Source organism: Triturus cristatus, chromosome 5_1 (genome assembly GCF_964204655.1).
Source record: "Triturus cristatus chromosome 5_1, aTriCri1.1, whole genome shotgun sequence".
Classification (NCBI taxonomy): Eukaryota; Metazoa; Chordata; class Amphibia; order Caudata; family Salamandridae; genus Triturus; species Triturus cristatus.
Window position 1 is genome coordinate 938992526 of NC_140587.1, and position 12962 is coordinate 939005487.

Below are 12962 nucleotides of genomic sequence, written 5' to 3' on the forward strand. Positions count from 1 at the left end.
TGAGCCAATGTTGTTTTTCTGTCCACAGATGTGACATCATGCAGTACAGGGCATGCTGCAGGGGAGACGGCACACCGGCCACAAAAATCACCTCTAGCCAGCACGAGTTCTGACCAGGGAGCAGGCCCACTTGCAGCCGCACCACCTACGCAGCCAGCCTCGCCGCACACAGAGCCAGCATCACCTCACCGAGAGCCAGCATCACCACCACCAGAGCCAGCATCGCCACTCATGTTCGATTCACCGGCCACATCTCCGCTTGCAGGTGTGAGAATGAGGAGGCGTCCAGCAGCCAGGCTACGAGCCTTAGACACCTCGTCAGACGACAGCATGGGCCCAGAAGACCGCACCGGGCCCCAGGAAGGGAGCCATCCCACTGTGCCCCACACCTCACAGGCAGCACAGACGGGAGCAAGAGGGCGCCACAGGTCGCGTGTCCAGAGTCCACCAGCACCCACTGACGGCCATGGTGTCTTCTTGGGGCTCGAGGGCCAAATGTTGAAGCAACAGCGCCTGCAATCAAAGGCAGTTATGTCAGTCCAGAGGCACATGCGGGTGATGAAGACAAGCTTAGTCAACATGGACACAAACATTGGCGGCATGGCTGCGGGCATTCGGGACATGTCCCAGTCAATCCAGCAGTTGTGCAGCAAATTAGATGCTGACATCGAAGCACGGCGCCGGGAACGCCAGAGAAGGGACACTACCAGCAGGGCACTCAACCGTCTGGCAACTGCGACTTCCCTACTTTGCCGGCGCTCTGTGACGATGCAGGAGGGCCTAACACAGTGCTGCAGCGACCTGTCTCGGGGGATGGTGCAGGTGACAAGTACACTAGGGGTGCTATTGACTAGTCAGGCGTCGACAACTGCTGCAGGGGATGCTGCGGAGAGCATCGACACCAGCAGCAGCATCACACCCCCCGTCCCCGAAGCACGCAGGAGCAGCAGGCGGCTTGGGGTTGGCTCTAGTGAGGATGCACAGGCCGTGCAATCCACCACTGCAGCGCGTATGCGCAAACATTGATGTGGCCCTGCTTATCCACTTGCCATTGGGTGACGTAACCCTGGACATACTCATTGTATAGATGGCATATTGCCAGATTGGCCTGTTCATGTGTTCATGGCGTGGTGCCACATTAAACTACGTCATGACTTCTCACAACTCGCTGTGTCCCCTCACTTACTCAGAAATAGTTGCATGTGATCTCTGCCCGTCTCTCTCTCCCATCGATTGCAGTTGGCACTCTAGCTGCGCTGCCCTCTGGCTGGCCTGACTCATCCTCGTTGTCCTCAAAATATGTTAGTTCCACATCTGTACCTTTTTTCGTGGCAAGGTTGTGCAGCATTGCACAAGTGGCAATTATCTTGCAGCAGGTGATGGGTTTGTACTGGCGTGCGCCTCCGCTCTTGTGGAGGCAGCGGAACCTGCTCTTCAGTAGTCCAAACGTGCGCTCCACCACATTGCGTGTTGTTTTGTGGGCCACGTTGTATCGTCTCTCACTCTGGGTTGCTGGGTGTAGGTAGGGAGTGAGGATGAATGAACGGCATGCATATGCACTGTCTCCTGGATGAGTAAAAGGGAACCATCAGGTACATGCCTCTATACACTCTGATTTGCAGGTTTCAAGGGGCGTCACTGTTACTTACCCAGCAGGTATCCCTCTCGGAATTCTCCGGCACTCAGTCGTGTGTAGATCCCACTATTCTGGAAGATGTAAGAGTCGTGGGTGCTCCCAGGAAACTTTGCGACAATATCTGTGATGATGTTCCCTGCATCACAGATCACCTGCACATTGATGGAGTGGGTGGACTTCCTGTTCCTGTAGATGTGCTCTGTATCAGCTGGTGGACAGATTGGGATGTGTGTACCATCAATACAGCCGATGACATGGGGGAACTGTGCCATGTGATAAAAGTCTGTTTTTGTTTTCTGCAGTGCAGCCTGTGTGTTTGGGAAGCTTATGTAGTGGTGCATTCTCTGCATCATGGCATCCAGGAACTTCCTGAAGAAACGGGACAGGCAACTCTGGGATACACCACCCACCGCAGCTGTCACCACCTGATAACTGCCGGATGCCAGTAGATGTAGGCTGCAGAGCACCTGCACATGTGGTGGTATGGCGTGCGCCCTTCTTGTTGGCTGGTCCAGGAGTGGGTGCAGGTCCCTTATCAGGTCCATGATGGTTTCGGGGTGTAGCCTGTACCTCTCATGTATCTCTGCATCAGTCAGCTGGAATAGTGTGATGCGCTGTCTGTAGATTTGTTCCTCCCGTCGCCACTCCCTCAGTCCTGCTGCCTGTAGACGTAGGCGCCTTGCAATGACGTACATGGCGGCCATGTTGTCCACGCTGTTGCATTTTGGGATTGCTTATGTGCATTGTTGATGGTTACCACCTGCTTTCCATCCGTGTTAATTACCGACTCTTATTTACCGATTTTCCTGGATTTCTTAATTACCGACTGCTCCTACATGTCATTTTAAATTTTTACCACTTCATATTTACCACTTCATATTTACCGATTCGTTAAATGTGTATTCGGTAAATATGAATCGGTATTTTAGAATTCGGTAACTATGAATCGGTATTTACCGCCTCATATTTACCGAAAAGTGGTTTTTGGACTCCTACATCTCACTTGTCTGAATACCGGTCGGTAACGGCATATTTACCGAAAATCGGCCGTTACCGACCGGTATTTCGCTACCTACATGAGGCCCATGGTGTCTTGCAACGAGAAATTGTTACGACTGCAGGAACCCAGGTTTTCAGCCTTATTCCTCCCCTGTGGTTCCGCAAGTAACAAATGCAAAAGATTTAACATAAATCTTGTTAATAGAAACCATGATGAGGGATTGTGACCACAGCTAAATATGGCTCTATTGAGGGGAGAGATTTTAATAATGTGTATGCCCTCAGTGAAGGTTTACAGAGCTCTCTAGATTCTCTCTTAGAATACGCAAAGGCAGGGAAATATTTCTTAACCCAGTCCAAATCTTTCCATGTATCTGGGGGCCTATATAATTCAGGGCGACCCAGCTTCCCTGCTATGGCCTTGGTGTTACTAAGCCATGGAATGCTATTGGCCTTCTCCATAGACATACCATCTTCAATGATTATCTGGTTAGGTTCCAAGTCAGGGTTATTCCAGATCCTGATCCATCTTTATAGTGGCAAAACTGCCAATCAGTTATAGCCAACGCCAAATGCTTCATGAACTATAAAGGAGGCCGTGGACTGTGGTACAGATTACAGCCTTCTTAAAAATGTATTTTCTACTTACTGTTGATCCACAGCTTCCTTGTATCCCCAGATATCACTCCCATAGCTGGCAATAGAAATACATTTCGCTTGATACACATTCACAAACGCATGTACAGGTTTAGGCCCCAATCAACTGGCATGATCAAATACCGCCGCAACAGCTCTAGAAATTAAGTTTCTTTTGGCCCTCCTTAGTGGGACCCGGGAGCCCCTTTCATTAAAAAGGACCCCCAAATAGGAGAAGGCAGATACCCTGGAAATTTCTATGCTTTCCCCAAAACAGTTCCTCTGGCATGTATTTTTGGGGCCCATGACCATGGTATGAGATTTTATGTGGATGGTACTCAGGTCTAAATTGTTCATAAATCCTATAAAAGAGTTGAGGAGTAGCTGGTGCTCCACTACCATTCTTGCTAGTAACACGGCATAATACGTAAATTAAATTGTAGGAATTAGCTAGGTTCCAAAACGAGGAATGTCTTTACATGCTGAACATACATTTGGGCCCAGTTTATTAATATAAAGTGGGACTAAAAGTGGGGTCAGAATACAACATTGTCTAACTCCCTGTGTAATCTTATGGGTAAGGACAAACTCCCAGTCTGGTTATACCTCACGACTGACGAAAGGTTTCATGCAAAAAATTAACGATATTACAATTATTATTATTATTATTAAATTAAATTTATAAGGTGCACAGCTACCCGGAGGTTTCCCGGCGCACGGACGGTATTTCAGATAGAATGGAAGAGCTGTTTTTACTGGCTGAAAAACCAGGTCTCCAGAGTCTTACGGAAGCTTTTATGGCAGATTTCGTGGCGGAGTGGGGCAGGTAGTGAATTCCATAGCACAGGGGCCAGGTACGAGAAAGAGCGTCCGCCCATGCGGGAGAGCTTGAATTTGGGAACTATGAAGTTGCCTTGGGAAGCGGAGCGAAGATGTCGGGGCGGGAGATAAAGCTGGGCTAGGGAGCAAAGGTAGTGTGGTGCTGTGCCCAGCTTGATCTTGTGCATGTAACACAAGGCCTTGAATTGTGTGCGTTGCTCAATCCGGAGCCAATGGAGATCACGCAAAGTGCCTCAAATGGAGGATGTTTTAGGTACCTGGCAGAGTAGCCGAGCTGCGGAATTCTGTACCACCTGCAGCTTGCTTATTAATTCTTTATTGGCTCCAAGATAGAGGATGTTGCCGTAATCAAGACTAGATGTGATTAGGGCCTGAATGACTGTTTTTTGGGTAGATTCAGGCAGCATCCATAATATCTTGCGGAGTCATTTGAGAATAGTGAAGCACGTGGACTTGGTCTTGGCTACATGCTGTTTCATGGTCAGCTGATCGTCAATCACTATGCCCAAATTGCGAGCGGTTTGTACTGGTTTAGGGAGTGCACCCATTTCAGATGGCCAGTGGCGTTGGCCCCAAAGATTTTTATCTTTCCCCATGATCAAAACTTCCGTCTTGCCACCGTTTAGCTTTAACCAGTTAGTATGCATCCAGTTGGCGATTTTAAGCAACCCTAGCTGTAGGGATGAGATGCTGGATTTGTTATTGGTGAATAAAGAAAAAAGAAGCTGGGTGTCATCAGCATAGGAGAAGATTGACAACCCAGCCTCTTCCGCGATGGTAGCTAAGGGGCTAACGTAAAGATTAAAAAGCATGGGACTGAGTATCAATCCCTGAGGCACTCCGTGGGGAAGAGCGTAGGTCTTTGAGCAAGCCAAAAGGGAGAAGACCTGAAAAGTCCTATCGGTGAGAAAATTTCTGATCCATTCTAATGCTGATCCAACAATTCCCAGAGACTGCAGTGCCCTAAGGAGGGTGGAATGGGATACCGTATCAAAGGCGGCACTCAGATCAAGAAGAATGAGTGCCACCGTTTCCCCTTTATCCAGAAGCCTGCGTATGGTTTCAGTGACTCCTAGGAGAGTGGACTCTGTGCAGTAGCCGGCTCTAAATCCAGATTGGGACTCGCCCGTATATTAATAATCAGAAGCCAATGTTTAGCTCTGTTGACTCGATCAAAGGTAGATGTTAAATCCATGAAAGCAAGATTTAACATGCCTCCCTTGGCTACTGTATATATCCCAATGACCAGTTGTAAGTTAAAACCTTGATCTAAGGTATCTTTCCCTGGCCTGAACCCATATTACAAATTCAATATTACATTATTATGATCCAGCCAAGAGAATAATCTGCAGAGAATCACCCTCCCCATAACCTTAACCATGGAATCTATGAGGGATATGGGTCTGTAGCGTTGGGGATCAGATCTTGCACATTTCTTAAAAACCTGGATAATTATAGACTTACACCATATGCACTCATTTTGGGACCTGCAGACTACCTTTAAACTTTCTACATACTCAATTTCATAAATATTTACAACTTCGACATGCACTCACAATACACCGCACAAACCTCACAGATTTACCCTAATTCAGCCCACTGGAGGCGAAGCTGTTAAAGGGACGCTTGGGACACGATGGCCTCCTCCCAGATCTACTGTTCCATGGTCTGTACTAGTGCTCCATAGGGCTCGAGACACTCAACCACATTTGGGAACAGTGGGTGAGAATCCTGGAGGACACCGAATGGCGGGAGGCATGCATGCCCCCGTGAACATGTTATGCCAGTGTGCCTGCGGACGATACAACTACACTATCTGCACATGACCAATTTCATGCCACAGAGGCTCTGATGCACAGGCATTTTCCGCGAACATCATTGCCCCCATGGCTTACTTCCAAATGCTGATTTTTTCCATATTTTGTGGCAGTGCTTTTATGTCGCACATTATTGGCAACTAATGGCCCACTGTTTCTCCGAGTTCTAGGTAGATCAATTGAGCTGCCACCCAAACTGGCACTGCTGGGCCTCCTGTATAAGGTTGGTGGTGCTCGAGGGGACTAGAAGTATCTGGGTCCAGCAATAGTGGTCGCTAAGAAGGACATTGCGCGCAAGTGGAAATGCAAACACCCTCCGAAACTAACCGAGTGGAGGGCTGTTATGGATTGGTGTGCCAAGCAGGAAGAGCTGATATATATCACCAGGGGCTGTCTCTGCAAATATAATAAGATATGGGGCAAGTGGGGGAATACTATGGAATATTGGGTTTGTCTGGGGTCGTGACACCCAACATTTGTGATCCATCTTGATCTTCCTGAAGACCTGGGTATGGGTGGTGCACTGTAAAGCTTTTGTATTTTACTTTTTTTGTTGTACTTATGCCTCAAAAACCAATAGAAATGTGTTTATAAAAAAAATATTTCTATTGTCTTCCCCTAATTTAAACAATTATTGTGTATGTTTTTCTTCATTTTGTCCCCTAATTTGTCTACACCATATTTTCTATTCTTTCATCCTATTTTCCACTTTTATATCTTATTGTATTCTCTTCAATTTTTTAAACAGGTTGCACATTGTCCAATCAGACTTCTTAAATTCACATTGCCAGTGCGGAAATCTCTGTAAAATTTCCCCAAATAACATTAAACTTACTCATAGAACCTGGAATTTCCACACCATTTGTGGCCAGTGAATCTTTGTCACCATTTTCGAATGGAGCGTTAAACTACAATGACATCCATATTTACATTTTATGTTCAGTCAATAAAGAGAGAGTTGGTGAAGTTTAAAAAGTTTATTCTCTCATTTAGTAGATTAGTCAATATTTGTGTTCTTTTATTCAAATTAGTGGCAAATCGATTACAGAAATATTAAGAGATACATTTGATTAGAACAACCATAGAAAAAATAAAACAGCTTGTTCCATTCACAGTAATATCTCTATTCTAAACTGAAGGACCTATTCTACCCTAACAAGAATCCATAAAGAGTTCTTTCTGGAAAAGAGCAAGTAGATTTCGGAGCGGGATCAAATAGCTAAATGGAAGAACACAATTCCCATGAAGAGTTGTTCTGGAGACTCAGACCATTTCTCCTAACAATTACAGTAGCAACCGTCAATAAAAAAATAGAAGGAAAGAATCACAGCAGTAGCTATGATCAACATAAACATGTAACTTCTCCTCAAAAAGCGTAAGGAAAACAAAAAGAATCACCGTAAGCAGTCGTTTATGGCAAGTCGGGCTAGCACAACAAAGTGGCAAGGGGCATGGCGGATTAAGGATGCATGGGAAGAGTCTCTTTGAGCTCTCTATCTAGGTACACATACTATACAGAAAGCAGCTAAACATGTTGCAAAAACAGGTGTATTTCATCATCATTTTCCAATGGCAAAAAGTCTTCCGATAGTCCGTCGTCTTCTCACGCGTTTTCCATAGTAAACGTTCCCTCCAGCATTACGTTTGTTAGAAATGAGAAACAGCCATTACAATGTGGCTGTTACCACGCATAGCCTTTACAATGCAGTTATTACAATGCGACTACTGTTACCTCGCACAGCATTTACCACGTGTAATTTTATAATGCATATTCCTTTACCACGCATGACCTTACAATGAATTACGTTGTAAAGGTATGAATGGTTAGGGCATATGAATGGTACTGGTGGTAAGGGCTTATGCATGGTAATGGTGGTAAAGGCATATGTGTGGCAATCAGCTTTGTTAGAGGAGAAGAAGAGACTCTTCTGCTTCCTCTGTAGGGAAAAAATGACCTGCGCATCAGCCTTGAAGAGCTGACTCGTTGTGAGGTTACGGAAATTGCACAGGAAGCAGTGTGGGGGGGGTCGATTCAGGGCCGGGTCCGGCTTTAGGGCTTTTAGTGGGGTGTTTTTAAGGGCTGGGTGCTGGGGGGGAGGGGCGTTGCGCCAGGAACCTGTTTTAGGGCTTTGAACCGGGACCAGCGGGGGGGGGGTTGTGCTAGGGCTACAGTTTTAGGGCTCCGGCTTGAGTAAAAGAGGGGTTGCGTCAGTGGTCCAGTCTTAGAGCTCAGGGCTGGGCTGTTTTTTTTTTAAAGGGCTGGGGGGGGGGGGGAGGTTGAGCCAGGGGCCGGTTTTAGGGCTCAGAGCTGGGATCAGAGAAAACCTTTACCATGCATATGCCTTTAACATTCATGCTTTTACACCTAAATTTGTTGTAAAGGCATGTGTGGCAAAGGCACAATCATTGTAAAAACATGCATGGTAAAAGTTAGGCATGGTAATGGCATTCTCATTGTAACGGCCACCTTGTAACGGCATGCATTACAATAGAATGTGTTGTTCTGTCATACATCCGTTAGAATTGACTACAACATATTGCAAGAAGTTACATCTAAGAAGGTTCTCATGAGAACCTTTTGAAAGCCTACCCTGTAAGCTGTCTGGTTTCCCACCTTTTAACAATGAGCTTTTCTATGAAATGAAACGTTCAAATTCTGGCATGTCCTGGTTAAATCGCGAAATGTAAGCTGCAGCAAGCATTTTCTTTCATTAATACTTGTTCATTATCCATATGTGGTAAAGAAAACAATCTAATTATGAAGAAGTCATATGGTGTGAGGAAAGAAAGAATACATTTTCAAGGAACACAGCCCATTTCACAAAAAGTCATGCCCTAGAGTTCGATTTTAAATCACTATTTTATTGAAAGCATTATATGTCTTAAAGGGACAATATTTAATAAATGAGCAGTGCGGCCTAGCAAGTGAAGACCAATAGAAATGAAAGCTTTCTGCAGACAATAAACAGCATGTTTTTCCACATTTATATCCTAAATAAAGGCACATTTTCTAACGTTGAACCTAATATGCATTTTCAGGTTCAATATTTCGCGTATTGCTATATTATTGTGTTAGACTATGCAAAAACGATTTCAAACCTATCAATATTATATTTTCCATTTTTACATATTCCTATTTATTAACTACTGTCATAAAACACATTATGCCAGGTAAATGAATCTGTTAAGGTTTATTATAAAATATTAATTATAATCTCAAATTATATCCCCGGGTATCTCAGTGTAATAATCAGCAGAAGCAATTGTGAGGAACTGTGTAACTGAGCGCCGCACTCTGTAGAGGTTTCATAGGCTGTACACATGAATAACTCCAGCAAGTCTGGCTTTCCACGAACTTTTCTCAGCAGCTACCACCACATCGCTCTGAAAATTACAATCAGAATATGACAAACTTATTTCTTCATGATGGTGAATTAAATACTGCGAATATTTACTCATGGACGTGACAGAAATCCTTTTTTTGCTTTTTTTATACATATTTTTTTTATTCATAAAATATAGCAATATTACTTTCTAGAAATGTGGTTAACCAAAATATTTGTTTCATAGTTATAAAGCATTTTTTAAGTTACATCCTTCTCGCAATCTGCTTGAAGGTGCAACGCGACGAAGGCGGGTGGGAATCAGGAGCAATAACATCAAAATAACACACATTACAGATTGTATTCGTTGTTAAATTGTGCACATTGGGGCAGATTTATGAGCCCCTTGCGCCACTTTTGCGTCACTTTTAACATGGGAAAAGTGACGCAAAAGTGGCGCAAGGGGCTCATAAATCTGCCCCATTGTTTTTAACATTCAGTATAGAGTCACTTTATTTGCTTCTATCTAAGGGTTTTAGTTGTGAAGGGTTTGTCGAAAGAGGAGAGCTCCTTGCTGAATAATTTAAGATGATCTTTTTGTGGCATGGAAAAAAAGTGTTCTTCATTTCACGTCTCTACCAAGTACCCCCTAGAGCAGGCCGCTGAAGCATTTACAGTTTGGTTTAAGACACTTACGACTTCTGGGCGTCGCATATGTGCTCTCGTACTAGATGTATGTTACCGGAGCATAAGACACGGGGGCATATTAGCAAGGAAGTGGCAGAGAGAGGCGCTAGCCTTCTTGGCTTAACGCCTCTCTGCGCCACTTCGGAAACCCGAGGCTGCACCATATTATCAAGGATATGGTGCAGCCTCGCGTTTCCCCCTGCGATGGCGCTAAGTTTTACAACTTAGCGCCAACGCAGGCACCCTTGCACCAGAGTGCAAGGGTGCCTGCGAGCACGGAGGTTTGTTTATGTACAAGAAGGTGTCCCTTCTTGCACATAAACCAACCTAAAATGCCAGTTTGTAATTTACGTGTGTGCTGCTTCATGCAGCACACATGTAAGTTACAAAATGGCATTTTTAAAAAAGGTTTGTTTATGTACAGGAAGGGACACCTTCCTGTACATAAACAAACCATGGCATTTTGCTTTTTCCATGTGTGTTGCACAAGGCAGCACACATGGGAAAAGCAAAAAAGAGGAGAAATAAAGCATTTCTTCTCTTTTCGCCATCTTAAGACCAGGATTTTCCTGGTCTTAAGTTTGGCGCTACCACCTATTATCGCCGCCCTTGATAATAGGTGGCATCGTCGAATTCAATACTTGTTAAGGTGGAACGCCCACCGCAACACCCACTGCACGCCCCCTTTCACGCTAACTTTAACGTGAAAGGGGCACTATTATCAAGGCAGCGTTAACGCTGCCTTGATAATAGGGAGCTGACCCTATCGCCACCACAACATCACAAAAAGTGACGTTGTGGTGGCGATAGAGGCTTAATAATATGCCCCACAGCGTTTTAAATGTTGCTCCCTATTTCGCTGGTCTCTCCATTAGAATCCCAAAAGAATTAGGCCTCCCTGTTCCAGTTTCAGGTTTATTTTGGAAAGTGTACTTAAATTCTTCTAATTTCACCATTTCATTCAGTTGTGCAACAAAGGATAGTTGTTTGTTAAAAATCGTTTTAATTCGGAAATAACCATGCCAAACGCTGTTTTTTTTTAGCATAAATTCATTTAATACAAGAAAGATCTTAACTAACGTTTCCATGTAAGACAATTGTCTTGATTTAATTGTCTTTGGCACAGCTCAACAAACCTGCCTCTTCAGCTTCTAAAGAACGGCTGACTGGATTCAGCGTGAAACCTTGACATCCAATTTGGATCCACTATGTAAATTGCATCCTTTGTGTCTTGTGTCTCCTCCTGCATTAGCTGACTTTACAACAGAGGTGGGAGAGCAAACAAATTAACAGGGAGAGCAGAGCAAGGGTCAGCTCAGGCTCCAAGAGCGCATGCACGAGCCAAGACTTGAAAATATTTGGCATTTAAATCATGCAACAAACCTCATGGTGGTGCTCCAGCGGACAAGGGCAAATTTACATATTCCCCCTATGTCACAGACTCATCACCACACTAACTCATTCATACATTCATTCATTGGTGGGCCCATAACACCAACACTCATACGTCTCACTCGAATCTGTGCACAGGACAAAAAGAAGCGCTGGACATGTGGGGGGGGAACCTTATTACCTATAGGAAGGAAATATTTTACATTATATACATTCTATACATCTGCACCTGTAGAATCCTAACCTTAACATCAAGGCACTCCACCACTTGGTTGATGGTGATTTAGAACCAGATAAAACAGATTAAAGCTTCGGCACCTTTGATTAATCAATACCTTATTAAAAGAATTACAAACTCATTTTTGTTAGTCAATGTTTAGTTTATCTAATTAATTCTCTTTTGTTGGCATAGTCAGTATTTAATCAGATCAGTTTCAATGAATAATTTGGCACAAATATGCATAACAATTATATTTACCTAAATTTTTACACAGGTGACCATTTCCCGAAAACCCATCAGCCCTACTCGAATCAATGATCCCTTCTGGTAAAATCATTCAGTCAAATGCAGGTTAAGACCCAAAGTTCAGGAAAAGTTATTTCGCTCGGCACGATACAGTCCCAACCATATCCAAAGGACCAGGTAATCATGCTAGCAAATCGATCCTCCTCACTAGCAACGGAAATTCGAAACGCACTTCTACCCACCCTCTTCTAAAGTTCCCCTTATATAATAAATTCTCGGATAATGCGCAACATCTCCTAAGAGTAGAAAAATCCTGATTGGCTAAGCCCTAAAATCCGAAATATTAGACTCTGTTCCCAGGTTTTCTTGGTTCTCAGGGAATTGAATATGTCATCCTTTAATTTGTACAGTTCTCATGCAAAAAGTTCAGAAGAAACAACATGTAGACCTCTGGATACAGGTCACCATTGTGTTTTCTGTCATTCACACTAGCTGAGTCCTGGCAATCCTCCACGTTCCTATCCTTGACGAGAAACACACAGCCTGGTTTGTAGGACGCTTGGAGATGTTCAGAGCCATCCGAGTCTGCGCAGTAGACATCGCGCTCACACGACGGTGGCCACTTCCGAACTTCATTTTGAATATCGCGGCCAAGTAGGCCCGAATGCCAACTTAAGCAAAACAAACATAAAAGTAATTAATATACGGAAATGAAGATTCTAATGTTTAAACCCACACTAATCCCAATGTATATTAGTATTTTCCTAGCTTATAGCAACATTTAAAGAGATAATACTCACCATTCCGCAATACCAGGAGCACAACCATTACAAAAGCAACATAAATCATGCAATTCGATTTCAACACATCCTACGGTTAATATGCGTACCACAGTTAATTAATAGAGTTATTAGCCATGCAATCAGCATTTACTCCCACATGTATCTTGTGTTTATCAAGGTGTAAAATTGATTAGTAATAACACTCCAAACAATTTAATACAAGTTAGTATTTAGAATGATTACGTAATTAGTATGTTCATGCAAAATAGAGAAGGTATACAAAATTTTGATTTACCTGCTCCACCAGTGGAATATGATAAAATGTCTTTAAAATTCAGATAAGTTTGCCCCTGGCCTGACAATAATGCTATTAGTGACCAAAGA

The 12962-nt window shown here is 43.9% G+C and overlaps 1 protein-coding gene across 2 annotated transcripts in view; it reads right to left on the reverse strand.

Annotated features, from left to right (window-relative positions):
* Window positions 1-8771: 8771 nt before the first annotated feature.
* GPLD1 (glycosylphosphatidylinositol specific phospholipase D1) overlaps window positions 8772-12962 on the reverse strand; it is a 513772-nt gene continuing 509581 nt past the window's right edge. For both annotated transcript variants that reach the window (XM_085605993.1, XM_085605992.1), the window contains one exon: window positions 8772-9312. In XM_085605993.1, the coding sequence (XP_085462119.1) occupies window positions 9235-9312 (78 nt within the window). In that variant the 3' untranslated portion in view covers window positions 8772-9234. The remainder of the gene's footprint in view (window positions 9313-12962) is intronic.